Below are 25,969 nucleotides of genomic sequence, written 5' to 3' on the forward strand. Positions count from 1 at the left end.
ATTTCTGGAATTTTCCAAAGTACGTCAAAAGTGTTAAAACTCACCTGTTTTACTCGGGTACCAACCAAAACCATCCCTGCCCATCTTAAAACTCAATATCAATTTACTTAAAAGTTTCAGAACACAGGATGCAATTACTAAATATAAGGATTTTGATTTATTACATAATAAGGGATAGGATAGTTCCATTCAATTGGTTGATACTCTTTCAATCGTATTAATAGAAAGCAAGTCACTGCTTTAGGTCTGAAAAATGCTAATGAAATGATGATCTGTAGAAAGTATAATCTCAAAAAACTCCAAATATTTTAAATTGGAGATTAGTTAAGGCAATTGTTCATCAAAGGGGGCAGAAAAAAAATCTGAAAAAGTTTATAGATAATGATGGTTATTAGCATCTCCTTACCTCTCTTCCCCCTAAAAAAATAATTACGTACATAAATTATCTTCACCAAAATCACTTCCTTGGTGCGAGCTGAACAACTATGTCCCAATTTGATATGGCAATAGAAGGTTGTATTCCAGTGAAATAAAATACAACATGGAGATAGGGAAAAAGAACTGGAAAATATGTCACTGCATTTCATTAGAATTTGGATTCCTCTTCCAAATCATCTCCAAGATGAGGTGCTTTGTCCTGTGTCAATCTGCTCATCATATCATGACTCGAACCAAAACAGAAGCATGAAATTTTTCATACTAAATTTTGATCTAGTTATAGCATTTTGAGAGGCATAAATTAATGAGAATAAACACTGAGGAACACTATAGTGAAAATGACTGAAGTAGTCATTACCTTGAATTTCTGTATTACTCCAGTTGAGAGTGTGGAATGCATTCTCAATATGACTAGCAGTAACTGCAACCTTGAATTTTCTTTTCATGTTCCAAGTATCAAAATTTTAGTGGAAATAGAAGTCTATATCTCATAAATCATGTCACAGCATGGTTTCTAACTCAACGGGATTCCCAGAATCTCGAAGAAAAAGAGTATGTAATGTAGATATAGTATTGGCTAGCAGCTATGTTATTACAAAATACGAGGAACCAAGTTAAGAGTAATATGGTGAAATAGAGGGAAATGAGAAGTGTAGAATCAAAATAAAAATTGTATCTTCAATAACATGAAGGAAAATTGACCACCATCTTTCTGTAGAGACCTTAGAGCAACTAAGTTTATCTCTTCAATAATGAGTTTCCCTCCAAAACATCTTTCAGATATACAATTGCCTCCTTTGTCATTCCACTGAGAAGATACCTTCATCTACTCATCCTATTTATATGCATGAGTTCTTCTTCCATGAACATGTCATCTCTCTCTTTGTTAAGTACTAAGTTACGTAAATACTGGGCATTTGCAGCACCTGTGCTCTGAACGATATTAGAGAAAACACTTCTTTCGTTAAGCAAGAGGTTCTGCGGAGTATCATACTCAACAACCTAATATAAGCAAGAGGAAAATGTTAGAAAGAAGGAAGTTAGAAAAAAGTATAGCAGGAAATGAAAGAACAGTGGAAGAACGAGATTCACAAGAATATACCTTCCCAGCATCAAGCACTAGGATACAATTAGTGTGAATTATGGTGTTTAGACGGTGAGCAATAATGAGCATTGTACATGTTTTGAATTCTTCTCTTATGGTTCTCTGAATAAGTGCATCAGTTCTAACATCAACAGCTGCTGTGGCTTCATCAAGAACAAGGATCTTTGACCTTCGCAGTATTGCTCGAGCCAGACTTAAAAGTTGTCTCTGTCCAACACTGAAGTTCTCGCCACCTTCTGAAACCTTGATTAAGCCCAAAACAACATTATGACCAAAGCAACATTTTTTAGAGACACACCTTCTCAATATGAGATAACACTTTTTCCCTCAGAATCATCCCAAGACTTTTTGACACATTCCATGTAAAATTCTATCCATATTAAACAAGTTCTAACAAATGCTTTAAACAACTGAAATATAATCCAGAACATGTTTTTCTACCAAACAAACTTGTCTAGTTATCATAACATTTTCTTCTACCAGAACATGTGTAAGACATACATCATACACTTCTTTTTAATATCTGCCATTTGATTTGCAAAGAATTACATAAATCTTTATGAACAACAACACAAACAACAATGCCTCAATCCAAACCAAGTTGTGGTCGACTAATTGAATCCTCATCCATGTTTCTTCACTAACAACCCATCTCAGGCCAAAAGTTTCTCCAACATTAAGCATTCCAAAGAAGATTATATTAGAACAATATACATTCACAAACCACACACCGAAATAAATACATACATGATTATTATACCACAATAGTATACTTGTGTGCGTATCAAGCATTTATTTCACTCTTTTCAAATGCATAATCCTGTTTATGTTACAGTAAGTAACTACCTAATGTTCAATTATGGTACTTTAAGACTATCAAAATTCATCAGTGGTATGAAAATATGGAAAAACATTCTTAATCTTGAAAATAATTCACCAATCACCATGACTTCCTGTGGCTCCAAATGGTTGAAGATGTTTTTATCATCCGAAATCACATTTCTGTCAGAATATCTTGCTAAGAATAGAATGATCGTTGTTCCACAATTCAAAGTCCTCAGTCCTCACATAGATTAACCAGTGTTGTCAAAAGCAAAAAGCACAAAAATAACTCTAAGGTTCGTTGGGGCTTTAAGCACAAAGTGCAAATAAAGTGTGGGGTTTTACGGAAAAAGGCACAAAGGGCGAAAAAATAAAATGAATATATTTAGTCTAAGACTAATAATTATAAGCAAGAATGACAAATATATGAACAAAGCAATTTAAAAAAATACAGTAAAGTGAAATACCAATTATTTAGTGTCACCGCTTCGTAAGAGGTTCAGTGGCAAGGAAAAGTATGTATTCGAACCTTGATGACGACACTAAACTGCACATTAAGCAAAGCGAGGCACTCAACACAATTTGAGCCTCACTTTAGGGCTTAACTCCACCTTTGACAACACTGGGTTAACCTCCCTCATCATGACCCCACCCCAACTTTCTTTAACCTAATAGAATTAAAAAAAAAGGGCAGCAAAAAATAAAAAAGAAGACACTGAGTTATTTGCTAACCTGCTAGTGCTAGTGGACTACGGCTTTTCAGCCTCTTGCAGATCTATATGCCTGTGTAAGTCTTATAAGGACTTCTATCATGTAAGATATATGCTTCTACCTTACTAGGGCTTTTTTTTTTTTGGATGACAAGGGAAACCCGCAGCCGCTACCCTTTGGGTGTGCACAGGATAAAACCCCCGCTCCTACGCAATAGCTCGCAAACCACATAGGAGAGGTAACCCGCACTAGGAAAGCCTGATGCGACGAGCTCGACCTAGAAGGCAAACCCCTTGCTTTCGCTGGCAAGGGGTTTCGAACTTGAGACCTCCAACATGGAAGTCCCAAGCTCAAACCACTGGGCCACCCCGAAGGGTTACCTTACTAGGGCTTATTAGGTACCTAAATAAGAATTTCATCTAGAAAGAGTGAAATCTAAACTTTTGAGTTTATCTTTTATGGGTCTGGGCTAATTCTCGATAGCAGCAATTTTCCACACCTACTGATCATTTTAACAGTAATGAATTCAACTTAAAGCAGATTGAAAGGAAATAAGCTCACCTCAGCATCTAGACCGAAGGTATTCCTGCTTATGACATCCTTCAAGTGTGCCCGCTCTAATGCCTCCCATAAGTCAGCATCATTATGTTCGTTAAAAGGATCAAGATTAAATCGTACAGTACCTAATGAAAATGAAAAGATAATTAATGTGAAAAAAACATGCATACCAGTAATACATTTTGGGGATAATCCGTAGTCATGCAACAATATCTTCAGCATACATTTGAATATAAATAAGGGTTCACTAGGTCTGGGGCAAGATTTGGTAGTCCCAAATTATATCAAGGGCAAGCAAGATCAGGACCCATGTATGCCTATTTTTCATAATAGCTATAGAATGAGAATGAAGGGAGAAGGAATTGAAAGAAGAGAAGGAAAAGAATAAATGAAAGGGGACTAATTCTGAGGATTATCGAGTCCTGGATTACAATATCACTCTTATACCCAATATAGATTAATAGATTAAGGATCTCTATTTTCCCAATACCTTGTGCTTCCAGATGCAGATGCAGGATAACCCGAGATAAAATTTTGTAGAAGACTTTATCGCATATGTGATTGTGTGCCGCAGAGCTTGGTTTTCCAGGGAGAAGATTGTAACACACTAGAGTTTCACCTCACAAGTTATCATGGAAATCTACATAAACCTACTCACATATGTACTAATTGTCAGATTATGTGAATTTGTTTAAGGAAAAGAACATGGAGTACAAACTCATTCATCAGCACCTAGCATAATGAACACCTCGAATTTTGAGCCTATGAATATTTAGCACTTACCACAGGTAAACCAGTCTGAAATTTTGCAGTCCCAGGTTCCACAGATTGGTTCATGAGTAGTTAACCAGGTCCACGATCCGTGGAACCACTCGTGGAGCTAGCCTCCAATTAGTTCAACTCCCAGGTTCCCAAGACACACAATACGACTCGTGGAATGGGATCACTAGTCGGAGAGTGGCACATGGAACGTGGACAGAGAGTTGACAAATTTTCCTCAGAACCACAATTGACAGCACGAGTCGTGGAAGGCAATCCACGATCCGTGAAGTGGATTCAAAAGATATGCAAAATCCTCTGGGAAATCACGATCCAAACCATGATCCGTGGAATCAGTCCACGAGTCGTGGAGTGACTCATGGGTCACTACTTTCAAAAATTTTAAAACTTTTCCACATGGGCAATTTCATCCATTCCTTACCTTTTTACACCTGAACTACAATATTTTAGCTTCTCCTAGGAGAGAATATATCAGACAAGTCGATAAGTTCTCTCATATTCAACATTATAACTCTCACAGTCAGAATAAACCTCTCTCAAGTAAAAGCAGACCTAGGGTTCCTCTCTCAGCCTTATCAATTCAAACTAACAGTCAAAAGTCCTTGTGTCTACCAGATATGTGAGGCATCAATGAGGGTATCGTTCCACCCTCATACAAAAGTTTTATTTTTCAGAAGGTATTACAGAATTTTGATGATTCAAGTTTGGGCTTTTACTCTAATTAAGCAAATTCAACATAAATTTCAGTTCTCATTGATTTACTTGATTTTTAATCTATATTGATACAGTTTGCAGATTAAGTACATATTATTCGAAAGATGAATTTGAGCCAAGTCTCATACCATACTCTCAGACAAACTGAAAAACAGAAAAAAAATTCATTACTTATGAGTAGGAGTGGCAAACGAGCAGTCGAGTCGAATATGAGTCGATCAAAAACAAGTTAAACAAAAATGGATAAAGTACTCGATTCGATTCATATTTTAAATGGGTAAAAGAGTTACCCAATGGATAATATGGGTAACTATGAATACCCATATTATAGGAGGAATTTTGTTAAAAACATTAAAAACAAAATCTTTTTAAAGTTTTATTGATCACCCCAACCCCCTACTAGCCCCCCTATCCCAAAAAATTGTAAAATATTTTTTATCACTCCACCCCCTACCAACCCCCTCCCCCTACTAGCCCCACCCCCACGCCCCCCTAACCCAAAAAAAATGTAAAGAAAATTAATTTTTTTAAAAAAAATTTAAATGTTTATTTACCACCCTACCCTCTACCAGCCCCCCTCCCCCCACCGCCCCCACCCCCTACCCCCATCCCCTTCTAGCCCCTTCCCAAAAAAAAGTTAATTTTTTTTTAAAAAAAATTCAGAATTTTTTCCTTATCCCACCCCACTTCAACCCCCTACCCCAACCACCTATAGCCAAAAAAAATATATTAATACTAGCCCTTTTCTTTCTTTTATGAATGAATATATTTTACCCATTTAACTACCCATTTTTAAATGGGTAATATGAGTATTATTCATTTTTTATCCATTTTAAATGAGTTGGATACCCAACCCATCTAGAATGGACAAATATGAGTGGATACCCATATAAATTACCCATTCTGCCACCCCTACTTATGAGCATTTGATTCTACTTATGGTTTTGGAAGGATTATTTAGCACCAAGAGGAAGTGGGTTTAGAAAAACCAAGTCCCATAACTGCGTGCCACTGTAGGCTTTGACCACACCGCGAGTTGATTAGCTCTCTTTAGCTCAAGAGGTTCTTCAGTATTAGATCCACATTAGACAGACAAGTTTTACACCCAATGTAAATTCTATACCTAGCAATGTTTAGAGTAGCCCTTCCAGCTGGGACTATACATTGGACATCATGACCTCACATCATGTATATCGGTTGTACGAAACTCCCCACGTAAAGTGATATTATTTCAATACATCTGAAATTTACATCATGATTTCTCATATTAGCAATTCTAGTCGTATTTTCAGTTCAGAGCTATAGAAACAGATTTACCTTTACAGAATTTGAAAGCCGACTCTCAAATGATCTTTATATACTGATTTTGAAATATTCATTTCATTTATTCATGATTATTGAACTTCATTAGTCTCTATAAACATGTTGTTACCACTATGATTCATTTCACTTTAACCTTACATACTCAGTCCACATACTGAACACATTCTTCTCTTTGCGATGCATCTTGTCATTGATGTAGATTCAGGCTTTTGTTCTCAGGCTCGTGGCTAGACAATTGCATCTTCTCCGGTCAGCAGTTGGTGAGTCTCCCTCATTCGAGAACTTCATGGAGTAGTTTAGTATTTTAGATTTATTTCAAACTATTATGTCATTTTATGGGTAGCTGGGGCCATGTCTCAATGAATCTATTTCTTTCAGTTATTAGAGGCTTAATTCAGACATTAGTTGTTTCAGATCTCCATGGATTTAGAGTTGTTATATTGTTGTGGATGTGAGGAAGTCAATTAATTTAAGTATTTAATTATATTTTTAAGAAGATTTATTTATTATTTATTTATAATTTAAGTAACTTTATTTATTATTCTAGAATGGTTTATGTTTCATAGTTTTATAAGGATTAGGTTAAACTATAGTTATTAGTTTGGAATAGGATTTAGGTCTCCTACTTTCATAAGAATTAGACTTCCTGTTGATGTAATAAGACTCCTATTTAAAAGAGTTTTTGATGAATAAATCAGCAAGTCACATTTCAGCAAAAAACAAGAGATTAGAGTTTTCTCTTCAGTCTCCCTTTGAAGAACTGAAAAGATTGGAGTTCTCTCTTTTAATGAACTCTAAGGTTTCAACCTCCCTTTAACGAGCTGAATTTATACATCGCCATGTGAATTGATCTCTCCCTAAAGATCCATAACAATTTGGTATCAGAGCCTAACACAATAGGCAATGAGATCCCAGATTTCAAGAAGAGCGTACCATTACAGAAACCCTAATGGACTCTAAAATTGCAGCAATGGAACAGTGCCTCGGTGAAAGAATTGTCCAAGTCATCCAACAACAATTGTCTAGATTTGGAGTTCGCTCCACAAAACCAGCAACCCATAGATCAACAAATTCTGCTACTAAAGGCAATACACCACCTATTCAACTAGTCGATAAGAATCACCCAACAAGTGATAATTCACATTCGATAATACCAAGTTATGCAAAGATGAATTTTCCTACTTTTAACGGTACCAACAACCCATTAATTTGGGCACATCGTTGTGAACAATTTCTTGAGCGATTTGGACCTCATGAAAGTGGCAACCTGATGGTAGAATTATTCAAGCTTCAGCAAGCTGATAGAGTTGAAATTTATCAATGTCAACTTCAAGATAAATTGGCTAGGGCTGGAATTGGATAATTAAGTTGACACTATTCCAGATCTTTTGAATGATTGGCCTGAAATTTGAGCTTGAGGACAAGCTCTTTCACCGTGAGGGGAGTAATGTTGTAGATGCGAGGAAGTCAATTAATTGAAGTATTTAATTATACTTTTAAGTAAATTTATTTATTATTTATTTATAATTTAAGTAGCTTTATTTATTATTCTAGAATGGTTTATGTTTCATAGTTTTATAAGGATTAGGTTAAGCTATAAGTATTAGTTTGGAATAGAATTTAGGTTTCCTACTTTCATAAGAATTAGACTTTCTATTGATGCAATAAGACTCCAATTTAAAGGAGCTTTTGATGAATAAATCAGTAAGTCATATTTCAGCAAAAGCAAGAGATTAGAGTTTTCTCTTCCATTGAACTCTAAGGTTTCCATTTCCCTTTGAAGAACTGAAGAGATCAGAGTTCTCTCTTTTAATGAACTCTAAGGTTTCAGCATCCCTTTAACGAGCTGAATTTATATATTGCCCTGTGAATCGATCCTTCCCAAAAGATTCATAAAATATAGGGATAAGGGTCTAAAAAATATCCCAACTTTGGTCGGATTTGCTGTTGTGATACTAAACTTTCATGAGGACCTATTATCTCCTTAGACTATTTAATACCGTATTTTAAACATATATATTTTCCCACGTGGACATAAAATATAATGCAAAATTATAAATAGTAATGTGTCCACGTGGGCACATATATACCTTTAAAATACACTATTAAATAGCTCAGGGGGTAAAAAAATACGGTATTAAATAGTCTAGGGAGGTAATAGGTCCTCACGAAAGTTTAATATCGCAATAGCAAATTCGATCAAAGTTGGGGTATTTTTCAGACCCTTATCCCAAAAATATATCATGTTAAAAGTTAAAAGGATTATTGCCCATTTATTGCTCCTTAGATATGCTATATGCCAAGGGTCAACTTGGGGCTACTTGTGGTTCCAAGTGTTGGTCAAACCTAGGGTGTAGACTCAGTTTGTGACACATAAACACTCATATTTGCTTATAATATAATTCCAAACAGATTGAGTAGACTATTCAAAATTGATTAATGCATGCATTAATTTTGAGTTGCATATTATATTTTTCCAATTTGTGTCAATCCTGGGCTGTGGAAGAGTGACGTAGTATCGAAACAGCTGAAAATAAAAATACGTACCAGAGAAAAGAACTGGCGATTGAGGTATGATACTAAGAGCACTTCGAAGATCTGTCAGTTCAATATTAGCAACATCACAATCATCAATCAATATTCTCCCTCTTTCAAGTTCCACAATTCGAAACAAAGCGTTAAGCATGCTCGATTTTCCAGCACCAGTTCTTCCAACAATGCCAACTTTTTGACCTGAAGAAATTTCGAATGACAAACCATGCAAAACAGGAGGAAGTCCAGGTCTGTAACGTAGGACAACATCCTCAAATTTGATGAACCCTGATGATGGCCAATCTGGAGGAGGCTGGCTGCTAATAACATTTTGAGCCTCTGATGGCAAATCAATATATGTACCAACACGCTCAACGGCATTTAAACTATTTTCAGCTCTGCTTGCTTGTCTCAGAGTATTACTGAGTAAGGTAGTAATATTTAAAGAATAACTTAGGAGCAGACCCATAGTAGCAGCAACCGCGACCTTGTCGTCTGCTCTCCCATTCTGTATAACAGCAAAAGTTGCAGTCAACCAGATCATTATGCCTCCTAGTGCCTCAAGCCTTATGGTAAGCCAGCGGTTTGTACTTGTGTTGGCAAGAGTGAATCTGATATTGTTGTCCATAGACTTCCCATTAATGGCAGCTAACTGGTCATGTGCTTTATATGCACGGATGGTTGATAAACCATTTATAGCTTCTCCAAACTGTGCATACACAGGGGACCTGGTAATGGAATCTAGACGTTTCACTTCGCGGGATGTATTCTGTGAAACATACGTTGTAGTAGTGGTATGTCATCTGATCCTCATAATAGAATAATGTAAAATCAACAGTTGATAAATTATCATAGATAGTACATATGATTCGGTAATATGCCTAAAAGAATGGGAAGAAGACAAAAGAAGTATCTACTTAATCAAGAACAACGGCCAGAGGCACACAATCACTTATGAGGTTAAGTAGAGGTATCTGCTTCATCAAAAACAACAGCCAGGGTACGCAGGCACGGATGAAGTGAAGTATTAAAAATATAGAGAAGACAGACTTTTCACATGTAGTCCTGAAAACTAAAAGGGAAATACAAGGGTACAGGACTAATACAAAAACCAGTTTCTATATAAGAATCAGAGCAGGTTACCCCAAACCTTGAAGTAATGGATGGAGTAGCCTAGTATCATTATAATCAATTTGGAAACCCTTAGGTAGCTGAAAGGGACAATGTAGCATTCTTTAGTACCCTCCTGTATGTGTAACCTGAGTATGGGATTTACACGTGAATCTGATTTTGTTTTCTTTTCTGTTGCCTCCATTTGGTCTAAAGTAGAAAGTGATGAGGCTCAACATGAGCGGGTCTGGAGTGGAGTAAAAGATATTACTCTCAATAGGCTAATGAGTGGGCCCGGAGCAATACTAGTGGCTCGATGGGTTGAATTGAAAGAAAATCCCAGAGTAGCTTATTGTCTCAGCTGAGAGAGGAGAAGCCAAGATTGATAGGCATGAAGAGAGAAAAAGGGCTCATCAAAGTTTGACTCTAGTACCATGTGAAAGAATATAAGAATTCAACCCAAAACTTAAGGTAATGAATGGAGTAACCTACACAACTGATGAGAGACAAATGTAGTAATCTCCTACAATATCTTAAGAGACATTTTCCACATAACATTGTGACTCCTACAATCTATCAAGCATTGTCAAAAGTCCAACCAAACAGAATATTAAATGGTAGCAATAATCTCAACGAATTAGCATTTTCATCATAAGAGTTTGTCCCCTACATCACCAAAGTGTGTAGTACATACAAAACTGGAAGTCAGCGTGGGTCTACTATACAATTTTCACCCCCTTTATAACTAGTTTGACCTTTGATTTTGAATTTGAGTAATTTTTACTATTCATACTCTAAAATCATTAAAGAAGAATTAATCTGGGTAGTTTGATATATTATGGTTAATCCTCCTCCTGCACAAATATGCATTCATTTTGTTCAGTCTGCGATGCTTTATGATACTTGTTCAACACTTTCTGGTCATGCCATTAACACATAAGATGCCGTTTCATCAAGTTAACAGTTACTTTGACATATACAATTTAACATTTTAACAATCAAGCTTCTAAGTGGTATTGACTGAGTGCAAGACCAGATTTTGGCCAGTCCGACCATACTGACAATAGATTATTAAGCATTCTCTTGCTTACTATGTCTTACTACTCCTAGTCACTCAATGATCTCCCACCATCAGTGAATTCTTCTGTTCTATCATCTCAAATTATGAAGATAAGATATGGTTAAGGAGATTTTCTTGATACACTAGTGGTACTTGGGAACTTATTACTCCGCTCAAAGTAAAACTATTGTACACTACGGGGCTATGCGCTGAATCAGATGGTCAGATTGATCCACATAAGGTCCATCTGGTGGCTGTAGGAAAGTCATTTTCCTTAAATTGGAGGAAAATATGTTTATTTGGAAAACATTTTCCAAATCATTGACAACCAAACATGAGAAAATTGGAAAGAAAATTTCCTTCATACCAGAAACACACTAGATGTTCCTTTGATTTTTATATTTTGCCCATATATTACTCATGTGTACTCATATTCTTACCAGTCATTGAAGCCAAAATTTTACCCATTAAAAATGGGTGGGTTGTGCGGGTTGATTATATATGGGCTCCTTTGACCAGCACGAGGCGTATGTAAATCACAATATTTCCTTGGTATTGAAGCAGTTTAATTCTGGTCAAACATCGCCATTTCACAATAGGCATATTTAGACATTGCCATTTCACAATGGACATATTTAAGGAGATAGGGACAAACTGTAGATTTCAATATTCCTAATCGTGAAATTTTAGTCAGGTCAAGAGAAGTATGACATGACCTCAGGAGGGAACATGAGATTAGTTGGGAAGTTGAATTATACCACTATAAGTGTAGCTTCTTTAAATGGTGGAACTTTCTACTCCCTTTTGAGTTTTTTGAAGTTGCAAAAATTAATAAAGAAATGGAATTTGGGGTAATTCAACTCCAAAAATCTAGCTAATGATGGAAGGATTGCTCAAGACCTTGTAAAGAAACAGTTCCCCACCTCTAAAGCACTAATGTTGGACTAAACACTCCCTCCCGCCATATGTCTGATCGAACATTTGAAGCATGGACAAAATATAAGATGGAGTTCCAACATTAGGCAAACAAGAAATTGGAATAAGCCTAGCTCTGATACCATGATAAATAAATGGACCTTGGGCCTAACTCAACTCCAGAAGCTAGCTCATGAGAGAAGCCCAAGAGACCATCCCACCCCTAAAGCACCAATGTAAAAAAAAGGGGGGCTTAAGGCAAGAAAAGAAAACCATTTGTAGAGGAAAAGAGAAAATAATGGGCAACCAAAAATATGGAGTTTAGCGAACCTGATAATATAAATAGGCAGCATAAAATAGAATTAGAAGTGGCATTATGGCCCACAAAGATATAGTGCTGACGACTCCAATTAGAACAAAGGTCGAGAGCAGCTGCCACAATTGGCTGAGACACATATTACCAATATTTGCCACATTGCGATCAATATCTCCAAGATCCTTTGCAAATCTGTTGATTATTCGTCCAGATGGATTAGTGTGGAAGAATACCATTGGTGCTCGAAGTATCGAATGCAGCATCGTGTCATGAATCCTTTTAGCTGCATTTAGACTTGAGATAATCAACCAGAAGGAATTTGCCAGTGTTACAAACACCTGTAGAAAGTGAATCCAGAATGAGCCTCCTTTAATTTATATTCATGGACTTAAGAGTTACACAATACTCTTCTGAAGAAACATAATGACATTTAGGAAATCTCCTGTTCCTTTGTCTTCATTTTCAACTGAAAAGCTAAAATACTAAGCTAATGGAGGAGCTCCCTTATATACAAATATATTACTGGGCGTCGTGCTTATTGAAATGAATTCCGTAGCAGGAAATTTTCTCCTTTAAATAGGGCTAGGTACCCATCTTTAGATGTAGGGAAGAGAGGAAAAAGAAAAGTAGATAAAGCACAGCAACCTGAATAACCAAGGATGATCACCGATGATTGCAATTAATTAAGGTGGAAAACTGCACTCGTACCTGACTGAATGACAAAATAGCATACACCAAAATATAAAATCCAGCTCCATTGCTCTTTGAGGAACTTGCTTTTGTCCAGACACTTAGCCAGGTGCTACTCAGAATTCGAAGAATTTCAGTCAATGTGTAGCAGCCAAACAGAAATATGACAACCCACAACCCTCCCAAAGCATCTTTGTACCTGAAAAGGAAATTTGAACAAAAGCACATTTCAAACCATAAGCTAAGGGTTTCTATTAAACATAGTTAAATGAGAATTTTTTCTTGAATCTATGATGATGAATGAAACATTGGACTCCGTTACTTTATATCATCTAAACAAATGCAATAAAAATTGTACAAGGGGATGATATGGTGAAATCTCCCTTAAATCTATTATAAACAGTCATATTTGCCCCTTGGTTCAAAGTTGAATGGTATTTGTTAGATATTTAGGTTAGATATGGTTTTTATTTGGAGATGTATTGTTGTTCTATCAAATCAATCAGATTCATCTTGACCAGATTAATTTCTTGATTTGAATGAGAGATTGTTCTCCACCAATTCAGAAAATCAAATCAGCAAGTTAAAACTTTTGTTTTCTGTTTTTTTAGCAAGATAAAGTGTTGTAACTAGTTTCATAGTTCAAGCCTTGATGTAAGGTAGTTTCTTCTTGTGATATCATTGATTCCTTTTTGATATTCTTTAGAAGGCGAATAGATTTTACATACTAATTGTTGTTTTAAGTTATCATAAAGTGGAGTAGTGGACAAGATCCGAATCAATCGTTTTGATTCATTTTCTCAAGCAAAGGTGTTATATTTCTTCTCATAATCTATATTTTGTTACTCTGACCTTGTCAAAGCTTTAAAACATCGCATTCATGGAAATTTGTGGATTGTTCCGTCGAATTCCCATATCTTTATTTCTCATATTCCACATTCATTCATATTTTTCTTCCGCACATCTAGTACTCAAAACTCTAAAACTGGGATCTCCCTAACCTCGTTGTTATCACTTACCTTAGATAAATAGCACATCAGAATGGGAGAAAAAAATTAGGGGTTATACAGAGCGAGGTCAGGAATTCAATTCTGGGATGCCTTTTGGTACCAAGGGGAGAAAACCGCAAGGACTCAAAGGTTGCGTTCGGGAATACCTTGGCAGTTGGGGCCTAGCTGTTACAGGTGGTATCGGAGCCGATACATCCCCTAGTATGGAGGTTAGGAAAACCTCAATGATGACGTTGTGTTCCTAAAGGAGGTAGACAAACCACTAGAAATAAATGGAATATTCCATGCTAGAAGCTATTGCACTACAGAATATAACATTTTCTTTCCACCAGTGTCTAGATGCAATGGGAGAAGCAAGAGAACGGAAATATGTGAGAAAAGTTTGTGCCTAGAATTTTTCTCTTAATAAGTGTTGTAACTCTCTTTATAAAAATTGTGGAAAAGAAATTAGGATTCTAAAATTGTTGAATGACCAGGATATTCATGTACGAGTGACTTGATTAAAATTTCCAAGGATAAATGTCTCAAAGCATATACTTCAACTTATTACCTCATCAAAACACTCCAGTTGATAATACCAGTTTCCCGCTCTTCCTGCCTGATAAGAACAGATTTACCAGCCTTCCTTTTGGTTACGGAGGTTACATCTTTTTGGAGCTCATGCCTTATGTTCGAAGACTGTGAACTCTTACTGTCAAAGTTTGGGTCATATTCAGTTTCAACACCATAACTTTCCATTTTTCCAGCATTTTCCATTAGCTTTGGAAAAAGTGTGCCATGTTCCAAAAGCTTCTCGAAGGTCCCATCTTCTTTCACCATTCCTTCAGAAACCAAAATGATCCGATCCACCTGAGGTAGAAAATGCAGCTGATTTGTCACAAGCACCCTAGTCTTTCCTTGCAATTCTTCCTTTATACAGTTTTTAAAAACCTGAAAAATCCCATTGCACTGCAAGTTAGATCCAAATTGAATCTACCATATGCTTACAAACTGCAACGAGAAGGATGGAACAATTGCAATCAGTGAATTATGTGAAGAAACCAATTACTGCAAATTAGTCCTGTACATATACACGTAAGAGGTTAGTCAATTTGGAAAAATCTACAGGTGGTGGATATGAAGATTGGATATTGAAGGAAGGTGTTCTCAGGTAAGTTGATATCCCTTTTCCCTCGCTGAAATGGTGTTGTCCTGGCATTCATACAAGATAATTACCTCATGGGAAACATGTGCATCAAGAGCACTTAAGGGATCATCAAATATATAGATATCGGAATTTTTGTAGACTGCCCTAGCCATTGACACTCTTTGTTTTTGTCCTCCGCTAATATTCACTCCTCTTTCGCCGATTTCTGTAAGGTCCCGACCCTGAATATTTTAGATGTGTGAACAACTGAACATAGATGTTTCATGAAGACCAACTAGTAAATAGAGAATTCCATACATCACAAAGATATATTGACACAACTACACTACCATCAAATGTACTTAACTGGAAGTAACTCAAGATCATGGTCCAAGGCAGTGATGTCTATTGCCTTCCAATATCTTGTTGGTTCAAAGTTGGAACCAAATAATACATTTTCACGTACCTAAAAAACAGTAAGGTAAAGGTAATTGCATTGTTCCATATAAATACACAAAGATAATTTAACACATTTTAAAAATATCTACGAAATATTATAATGACTCCCAGAAATAGCATGTTCATGTAAACAGACTTATGCTACAGGCATTACAAGGAATGGGGATAAATTGAAGCTCACAGTGGCATTGAAGATCCAGGAAACTTGAGGAACATATGCAATAGAACCTCTGATAGTGACACTTGCATTGCCTAAGGGAGGAAGCTCCCCAAGAATTGCTGAAATCAGCGATGTCTTTCCTTCTCCAGTCCCACCCACAATAGCAACTAGCTCACCAACTGGTATATCCAAATTAATATTTGACAAAGTGGGATGCTCAGGCTGTAAAAATAGGAGGTTAATATTGGATGTATAAAAATTGAAAAAGAAACAAAAACCTCCAACCTCGTGACAGTTATCCGGGAAAACAAAAATGTCAGTGTGAAAGAACAATTTGAGGAACATGGATCGAAGTTCTACCATGAAGTAATCATTTTCAAGTTTTCACAAGGCAATGATAGGTAATGGCCCAGTAGGTCGTTTCGAGTTCTAGGACCCAATTTCCTTATTTGCGACTTCCAGTGGTACATTTGGTAATTTATGACTTAGGTATGGATGGGACAGGTCCGAGAGGTCTGGAAGTGTTTTAGGATTCGATACACAGCTTCTTGGTGTTCTTCTCGTGGAGAATGCGTGAACTGACTGACTAGGCTCACAACAAAGGAAATTGGAATTCTTTAAGGTAATCTTGTTTTTTTATATCTTCGGTTCTAGTTTGGCATTCTCTGGAGGAGATCAAATATCATATAGTGATTGTTGCTTGAGATGTTTATCCAGGGTTCTAGATTTCTTCTTATTTTCGAGTATTTAAACTATTCTCGATATTTATTTGAATTCTATCTTTACTTTGTTTCAAATTATTATTATTTTTCTATTCCACTACTTTGTGTACCTCGGAGCATTTCGGGAAGACTTAAACTCTTCCCACAAAATGCCATTTATGTTTTTGCTTGTTTCTGCCTAGGGAAAATGCACTAAGCTCATTTGGTTCATAAAGGAATTTCGGAGAAAATTGTAAATCCCGGTGTTGTGAAAGGCGATCGTCTCGTCACCAATGGCAAGAGGCAAGGCGAGGCGACCCTTCATCGCCTTTTAGCTTTGTGGCGAGGGGATCTTCAAAAGGCGACGCCATGACGACAAAAGGCGAGAGGCAAGAGGCAAGAAAGGCTAGAAAGGCGTCATCTTTTGTATTTTCTTAAAAAAAAGGCGACCAATTTAGGGTTTCAAAAGTTAAAAGGTAATTTTAGGGTTTTTCAACTAGACTCCTCCGGCAACTAGCCAGACTTTTCCGGCGACTCCAAAGTCTAACCAATACATATTTCTTCTTTTCTTCTTCAAATTTCTTCTTCCTCTTTTCTTTTTCCTTCTTCTTCTTCCGACTTTAGAGTCACTTCTACCTTTGTTTTGACTTTTGTTCTGTTTTTTTTCTCATTCAAGTTCTAGACTTTTAGTATGTACCATCTATTTTTAGTTTCTGAATTGAAATTTTTTTTAATATGTTATTGTTTGATCATTTACATATGCAATTAAATATTTTAATTTTTTGGTATTAAATGGTGCCGCACTTCAAAAAGGCGAGCACCTAGCCGCTCGCCTCGCCTTGTGGCGAGGCAGACCCTTGTCACCTTTTATCGCCTTTCGCCGTCCAAAACACTAGTAAATCCTCACCAAACAAGATTACCAGTTAGAGAACAAACAGTTTAGGTGAAATTATAAACCCCCGCCAAACAAGATCAACAGTAAGACAACTAAGTGCAAACATGTCTTGAAAGTAAAAAAAAAATGGCTAAATTTAATTTGGAAGGATTATAAGAGTCTTAGAGGCCAATCGAACGAGAAAATGATCAAAAACAATTGATATCCTTTCCCTTGGTTATCTTTTTTCATACATTTCTCCACATTCTCAGACACTTAAGAATACTTTTGTAGAAGAACTTGTGCTGTGTAATTGCTTATCTTCTGCATAAATTGTAACATGTGATAATAAAAATGAAAAAATATGGAACATGAAAATGAAGTGAAAGCCCTCTCTTCACTCAACCTCAAGGTTCAGAGACAAGTTACAAATTCACATATTTTTAGTGCTCCAGGTATTCTAAACCAAAGAAATGAATTTATAAACAACAAGCTTTATAAATTACTTTACTTATTGGATTTTCCACACATTTGCTACACTAGAGAGATCCCATGCAGCAACCATCAGATAATTAATGATTTGTAAGAGTTCTACAGTAACCATTGGCAAGCATACACTTGAAATGCATTAAAGCAATAGGGATGCATTGGTACTAGCAAGTAGTTTCAAGGCCTTTCTGTGCATTAACACAATATTCCAGATCCACATGGACTTGCGCTACAAGAAATACTTCAGCTAGGAAAAGTCAAATGATGATAAAGGCAAGCTGCTTAGAACTATGCAACCACCAGTTTCATGAGTAAAAGAATACTCCTCCAGTGGCTTAGTGCAACATAACAGATAGATAAAGAATAGTCAGACCTTAGAATCCCATGAAAAGAATCCCCCCCTGATTGAAATCGCAGGAAGCCCAGGTTCAAGTGGTGGATTAGGTAAGAGCACTCTCTCTTCAGCTAAGAACAACTCCTCCATTCGTTGCAATGATACATTTGAATTTACAACCTGTATGTAAGATAGACGGAACAATATGTAATAACCCAATTTTCGATAAATGATTATGTATTATCCTTTACTTATATAAGGGCACATATGTGTAATAACTAATAATCCTCCAGGTTATTTCCTCTGTTTTCCGATCTTTTCAGCTTTTAGAGCTTTCTTGTAGCGATCTCAAGTCATTTATGACTTGCTGGGACTGACAGTTCGTTTGTCTGGTTGTCGTTTAAGTTTCGTGCAAGTTTCCGTGTTTTGGAGCTTTTGAAGTTTTAACGGTTGATTTCGATCAAAATCTCAGGTGGGCGGCTTTAGAATGGAATCTAACGGTTTGTTAGCTTCGGAACGTCGTGTTCAGTCTAGAAGGTCCTTTGGTTTGGGTCCCGAGGTTTCCGGGCTCATTTCGAGCGTCTTTGTGGATTTTAGCTAAAACAGGGTCATGTGGTGTGGGGCCACTTCTTGCCAAGACGACCTACAAGGGAAGTTTTGATGGTTTCGTTGAGCCCGAAATGTCTAATTTGGTGGGGCATAGTTCGTTTGCACCCACGGGGTCCCGAATGAATCAGGAGCAATCGAACATCGGAGCCTTTAGCTGATATTTTTGGCTTTGCGCCTAGCATTTTATTCATCGGAATCGCGACCCTTGGCCTCGCGATAGCGATGAACAAATTCTGAAAATCCATTTTTTCTTCATCGCGGTCCCAACCCATTGGGCTCGCGATAGCGATTAAGTATGAACAATTTTTAGGCCTTTTAAGATCAGTCCCCTGCAATTTTCAGTCATTTCCCAAATCATTTTTCTCCATTAAAGATCCATCCGTTGGAGCTTGCTTTTGGTGGGAATTGAAGTGTTTGATTTGGGGGTCTATAATCTACTGATAGTCTCGTACATTTTCGTCAAATCCTCCGTTAATTTCCTTAAAATTACTGTTCTTAACTTTAATTTATTGGACTGATTTGGGTGGGTTTCCCAGCTCCAATTGTGCTCAAATTTTGAGCACAAATTCCTTGAGCTATTTGGGAACTTAGTGACGGTTTCAATTTCGAAATTCATTTAACGGGTCCCACGGAACCATTTTTAACCCGATTATGGGCTCGAGATATATTGTAGCAATATAGGTATTGTTCTTCTTGTAATGACGTGTAGTTTACAATATTGATAGTGGTGTGGGATTTTGTGGATGTGAGAAGAGACAGACAACTCATGGATGGTTCGAGATTGCAGTTCCTCTTTGAGGTAGGTTACAGTCTACTTTTCTTGATTGTGCTCTATCAGATAAAGTTTAATATGAATTGCATGTGAACTAGAAATGAATATGCCAGGCTTAGAGATCCCATCCTTTTTTTCATTTGTTTGATTCCCATAAAAGCTTTCAGATTGTTTTGGAAGGCAGGATCCTTAGCTTTGGCTAGTAGCCCTTGCTTATAGCATAATTGGTTCCCTTATCCTCCTTAGGATTGATACTTCGGGCCTTAGCCTAGGTTGGGACCTAGATGTTGTAGTCGTGTTTCAGCAATTTTGATAGTTATTTATTGCTCCTCGCAATATACTTATTGCGGTTCTTGGTACTTTCTGTTATTGCTTGGGCCTTAGTTTCTTGTCGTAGGTATAGGTTGGCTTAGGCTAAGCTCTGTGGTTGTTGGGTGGTATGTTTGGGGTAAGGTGTCGATCCTTGGGTCCCCATTGTCTTGTTGAAGCCCCTCCTTTTTTCCATTGTTTCATGAGTGTTGGTGAGCTTGTTATGCTATTACTGTTGAGGATGTTGGTATATTGTTGGGCCCGAGGCCTTGGTCGAGGACCAACTGGAGTTTAGGATAGTCTTCTTTGCTCTGGGAGTGTTGTAACATTGGTAGTGTTTATCTAGCTCTTTGACTACTATTGTTTGGATTCTAGTAATGGCATGCATTGGATTTGACACTTGCTTCACTTATTTTTTGGTACGATCCTGGTCCATTGGATTATTATTGCCATTTGAGAAAGTTGTATTCATACTTTTACTTTTTTAAAACTGGTTTTAACGGGAGTCGTACCACCTCGATTACTTTGATAAGTTGGTTTTTGTTACATTAAAGGCTTCTAGGATGTGCTCAGGTTTTACTTGATTAGTCGACGCGCCGTCTCCCTTTTTCTCTACTAATTTGGCTACTCGTACCTCTGGTACCATGACGGAGTAGATCTGGTACCGCAACGGATATATGTATATGTGGAAGTCCTGGATCGAACTAGGCAGTGTATATGTACTTCCTGAGTTCCCTATGAGTCCCTCTGATCGTGTAACACATTTAACCGGATGAGGGTCCCATGTAGGTCCTACCTAGCTGAAGGGACAAAATGTAGGTATATATACGTGGTTGTGTGACAATTGGTGTTGATGGCTTAGCTGGTTTTTACTGCATTATCTACATTCATATGCACTGCCTATCACTATTGTTGTTTGCACCCATCGGTGTTATGGGGGTCGGTTGGGTTCTGTTTGTTGTTTGTTCTTTCCGGACTTATCGGGGTCCGATTAGGTTGTTGTTTGACTATAATTGTGTATATTTGTTGGATTGATCGTTTGTTGCTTAAGTGATTGCTTTTGCCCTATCTTGATACTCTTGATTCATTGTGGTTATGTTGAGTAGCGGTGTTACCGTGGGTCTTCCCTTGGTAAGTTGACTTCTATGGTAGGATCTTATTGTGATTAGGTTGTTGGGCTTACGACTCTAGGTATGTTCCTTTGACTCGGTTTCTTACATAGTGTATTATATTTCTTCGTTCTTGTTACTTGTATTATCATGTTATATATCATCGTTAGATACATGTGTTGTACTTTCCTTATTTACTTGTTTTTATTTGTTGTCTTTGGAGCTACTGAGCTAAGTTGCTTGGACTCTCCAAATTTGTTGCCACACCCGTGTCGGATCCTCCAAAAATGCACTACTTTTGAAGGATCCAACACACAGTCGACAACATTTTTAAAGAGTCCGAGCAACTTAGCTACTAAGTACCACTTATTGTTACTCAAATTACATTTTTGCACCCTGCAGATCATAGTACGAGTTATCGTCGTTGATTTGGATCTCGTTCAGAGCAACTTTTGGGATTCAGAGACTGGGGTGAGCTCTTAACGTTCGGAGTCACCGATTGGAGATAGTTCTGCAGTTATAGTATTTGTAAAGCCTTGTACTCTTATTTTGGTCCGAAGCTCAACTACCGACTGATGTGAGGTCTTGGGATTGTCTTGTTATGTATATATATTTTTTTATTCTTCTCGTTGTTATTGTTCCCTGCTTCCTTAATCTGTTCTTCCACGTGATAGCCCATTGCTTCTAGATTCGGGCTATGGGTTAGGCTTACTTACTGGTGGGACATAATAGGTGTCAACATGACCTGAGAGATCGTATTGTGACAATATGTCATTTAAAAGTAGCAAGAATTAAATTCTTTCTTTTAAAATAAGACCGAGAAGGGAAAAATATATATTTGGGCTAAAGCGAGAAACAATGGGCAACCTGGCAGTTTTAAAAAAATAAATAGAGAGAGGGATTAGGAATAGGAAACTTTAATGCGTACAACAACCAAGGAGAAAGAAATCAAATTGAATAAAGAGAGGAAGAAAAGAAATGTGAAAAAGAAAGGGGGCAAAACGCAAACAAGAAAGGGATTTGTCGGAGTTTTCTATGGGTTAGAGGTAATTTTGTTTTGTTTAGTTCAATTGCTTTCCCATGAATCGTAGTCTAGGAAATTCACTTTGGGTGCTGATATCTAATTACCAAAGGCAAGAGTTTGGGCAGTGAGGTGTAGTTCTTGATACAAAATTAGATGAAATAAGGTGGATAAATTAGTCGAAGTTCGTAGATTTTGCACCAATTAAATTACTCATGGCATGGATACATATAATTCATCAACTTGATGAGAAAACAGGAAGTCCAAAAGCAGTTGAATAATCTTTTATTTTTATTTTGTGAATTAGCCTTAACCAGGAAATTAACTCGAGATTGATACGAATAATTATAGATTGATTGAAGGACGTCTTATGGATTGTTTGAGTGACAAGTTTGGTACTTCAACACGAGTATTCTGAGTGGTTATCTTACCACAATTTGTGTTTTATAACTTTCATGGTATACACATGGTTTATAAAGTGAATATGTAACCGAATATTTTGAATTTGCATGTGGGACAAGTCGTTTACTTGATATGGTATTGAAATGATTATTTGAGATGTTCTAATTTGTCTAAGATATGTTTTTGGTTAATTGAGATATGATTATCACCTGGTCGTTTGGTTATTTTAGGCTAGTAGGATAGTTGGCACGACTCCCGAGACTTTCAGTGCGAGTCTATGCGATTAGGTGTTTTAACTTTCAAGTTGAGGCCTACATTCTGAGTAAATGAGCTTGGATGAGAATTCCGTCAGTGCAGTTAGTTTCGGAATGTTGAGTTTGACATAAAACGACCATTCGTTTAATCTTGAAGCTTCTGTACTAATTTTGAGCCCCCTTGTGAAGTTTGGTTTAAAACAGAACTTGGGTGTGGAACCTACTTTTCATCTAAACGACCTCGGATGGAAGTTTTGATGGTTCTGTTGAGTCTGGAATGTCAAAATTGATGGGGTAGCATAGTTCGTTTGCACGCACAGGGTTCCGAACGAATCCTGAGCACCCCATCGGAGTTTTGGTGCCTTAGCACATCAGCTGAAGTGGTCTCAACTGAGGCATGCCTCGCGTTCGCGCGCCTAGGGCCGCATTCGCAGAGGGCTGGCACCTTGGCAGGCGCATTCGCTCCATTGGAGCTGGATTCGGGGCAGCAGCCTGGCCTGCGCATTCACGCCAAAGCTGTTACGTTCGCGGTGCGCAGCTGGCCTGGCACGTGCGTTCGCGAGGGCCAGCTGTATGGCCTATTTATTAAAGCCAAGGTCGCGACCAGCCATGACTTTAGAGAGTGATTTGGCGATTTCTCCTCCGTCTGAACTCTAATTTTGGCGATTCAAAGTCTTGTGTGTTCGTTGGAAGGGTGGCTATGTGGTAGAGTGATTGGAGAGCGTTGAGGAACCTCCGTTTGAGGTGAATTTCTCCTTATAGCTGCTGCCCTTTCTCTGATTGAAGCTTAAATTTTAGATTTCGTCTAAGTTGCTCGGACTCATCACTTTTGGTCCGCACCCGTGTCGACACGACATGGTTGTGGGTGTGGGATCCGTGTCCGATTTGGTCAACCAATTTTGGTTTCCATTGTATATAGTTTTGGTTTGCTTCTGTTTTCGTCTTTTCTTATTGTTAGTGCTATTTTTTGTTTAGTTCTACCCTTGTACTCACTACTTGTCGTTTTGGGTACGGGTTGGCTTACCTACTGGTGGGTTAGTAGGTGCCATCATGACTCGAGAAGTTGGGTCGTGACATGTGTCTTTTTCAATAAGGCACAATAAGCATTTATTGATACTACCATTGTTGGTTATAAATAGAAGGGTTCTGTCACATTTTTAAACTACGATTTTTCTAAGTTTTTTATTTTTTTTCTTCTTAAAACACCAAATTTAGTACATATTCTATATCTCATACTATATTTATTTATATTATAAAATATATTAAAAACAAACACCTTTTGTGACTTTTACGAAGGATTGTAATTTTTTCAAAGAGTTGTGACTATTCTGAAGGTTGTGACTTTTCATAAGAGTTGTGACTTTTCCAAAGAGTTGTGACTTTTCCAAAAAGTTGTGACTTTTATGAAGGGTTGTGACTTTTCCAAAGAGTTTGACTTTTTCAAAAGGTTGTGACTTTTCAAAAAGTTGTGACCTTTCTAAAATGTTGACTGTTTTGATAAGGAACACAAAGCACCTATTCATCCTACCCTTTGTTGGTTATAAATAGAGGGATCCTCTCACATTTTTAAACTACAAATTTTCTAAGTTTTCTATTCTTCTTCATAATACACTAAATTTAGTACAACTTCTATATTTCATGTTATATTTATTTAATTATTCGTTATTAAGTTTTATATATATATATATATATATATATATATATATATATATTATATTTAAAGAAGACAATTTTTCACATTGAAGGGTTATGACTTTTCCAATGAGTTGTGAACAGGGTTATAACTTTTCCAAAGAGTTGTGATTGTTTCGATGAGTTGTGACCTTTTCAAAGGGTTGACTTTTCTAATAAGCACATGTTCATTCTACTGTTTGTTGGCTATAAATAAAAGGGTTCCCTCACATTTTTAAACTATGAATTTTATAAGTTTTCTATTTTTCCTGTGCTGAAAACATCCAATCCAGTACATCTTCTATATTTCATATTATATTTATTTATTTATCATTTATATTATATTATATTATATTATATTATATTAAAAGAAGACACCCTTTCGTATTGAAGGGTTGTGACTTTCCAAAGGATTGTGACTTCTCACAGAGTTGTGACTTTTTCGATGCATTATGATCTTTCTAATGGATTGGTGACTTTTCTAATAAGGCATAATAAGCACATGTTCATATTATTCTTTGTTAGCGCTATATATACAGGGTTCTCTCATATTTTTAAAATACGAATTTTCTAAGTTTTCTATTTTTTTCTTAAAACCCCCAATTTGGTACATATATTATATTACATATTGTACTTATTTATTTATATTATATTACATTAAAATCAGACACCTTTTTACATGGAAGGGTTGTGACTTTTCCAAAGGGTTGGACCTTTTCAAAGAGTTGTGATTTTTCTGCTGAGTTGTGACATTTCGAAAGGATTATGACTTTTCTAAAGGGTTGTGACTTTTCTGATAAGGCGCAATAAGCATTTGTTCATACTACCCTTTGTTGGCTATAAATTAAAGGGTTTCCTCACATTTATAAACTACGAATTTTCTCAATTTTCTATTCTTAAAAAATTCAAGTGTGATTTGTAGGTGTTGAGTGAGTTAAAAGTTCAATGAAATTGAAACACCCCCAAACTTGAATGTTAAATGATTATAATACTCCAACTTAAAACACTCAATTTAGTGTATCTTTTATAATTTATATTTATACTAGTAAAATTACCCACACTTCGTGCGGCAATTTATAAAATAATACTTAAAACCTATCAATCATTAAAACTAAAACATTATATTATCTTACATACAAGATTACGTAGTAACAAACATTAATAATGTAAAGGAAAATGAAAATTATTACATCTTCTCATGTATCCTTAATAACATAAGTATAAATTAATGACTCTAAAAATGCATACCAGGATCTGTAACATAAGCAATGGTGTCAGTGAGTCACTCAACAAGAGCGAAGTACACAAATATTTAATTGTGAAGAAGAAGAGGTTCAAAATTTTCGTTGTTTAAAAATGAGAGGAAATCCCTCTATTTATAGACAACAAAAGGTAGCGTGAACAAATGTTTATTATGCCTTATCGGAAAGGTTACAACTATTTGGAGAAGTTGCAACCCTTCGGAAAGGTCACAACCTTTCATAAAAGTCGCAACTCTTCATAAAAGTCGCAACTCTTCATTAAAGTCGCAACTTTTCATAAAAGTCACAACTTTTCATAAAAGTCGAAATTCTTCATTAAAATCGCAACTTTTC

The 25,969-nt window shown here is 36.6% G+C and overlaps 1 protein-coding gene across 4 annotated transcripts in view; it reads right to left on the reverse strand.

Annotated features, from left to right (window-relative positions):
• Positions 1-992: 992 nt before the first annotated feature.
• The window catches only part of LOC125837813 (ABC transporter C family member 12-like), a 64,906-nt gene continuing 39,929 nt past the window's right edge, over positions 993-25,969 (reverse strand). For 3 of the 4 annotated variants that reach the window (XM_049516883.1, XM_049516882.1, XM_049516886.1), the window contains 11 exons: positions 18,267-18,407; positions 15,851-16,051; positions 15,578-15,676; positions 15,300-15,452; positions 14,635-15,014; positions 13,093-13,273; positions 12,399-12,722; positions 8,999-9,752; positions 3,638-3,759; positions 1,541-1,786; positions 993-1,440 (listed from right to left, as the gene is read on the reverse strand). In XM_049516883.1, coding sequence (XP_049372840.1) covers positions 1,261-1,440; positions 1,541-1,786; positions 3,638-3,759; positions 8,999-9,752; positions 12,399-12,722; positions 13,093-13,273; positions 14,635-15,014; positions 15,300-15,452; positions 15,578-15,676; positions 15,851-16,051; positions 18,267-18,407 — 2,781 coding nt within the window. In that variant the 3' untranslated portion in view covers positions 993-1,260. Of the gene's footprint in view, positions 1,441-1,540; positions 1,787-3,637; positions 3,760-8,998; positions 9,753-12,398; positions 12,723-13,092; positions 13,274-14,634; positions 15,015-15,299; positions 15,453-15,577; positions 15,677-15,850; positions 16,052-18,266; positions 18,408-25,969 lie in introns of those variants that run through there. The other variant, XM_049516884.1, reaches the window with a different exon arrangement.

Source organism: Solanum verrucosum, unplaced genomic scaffold, assembly GCF_900185275.1.
Source record: "Solanum verrucosum unplaced genomic scaffold, falcon-dt-bn FXZP01000139.1, whole genome shotgun sequence".
Taxonomy (NCBI): Eukaryota; Viridiplantae; Streptophyta; class Magnoliopsida; order Solanales; family Solanaceae; genus Solanum; species Solanum verrucosum.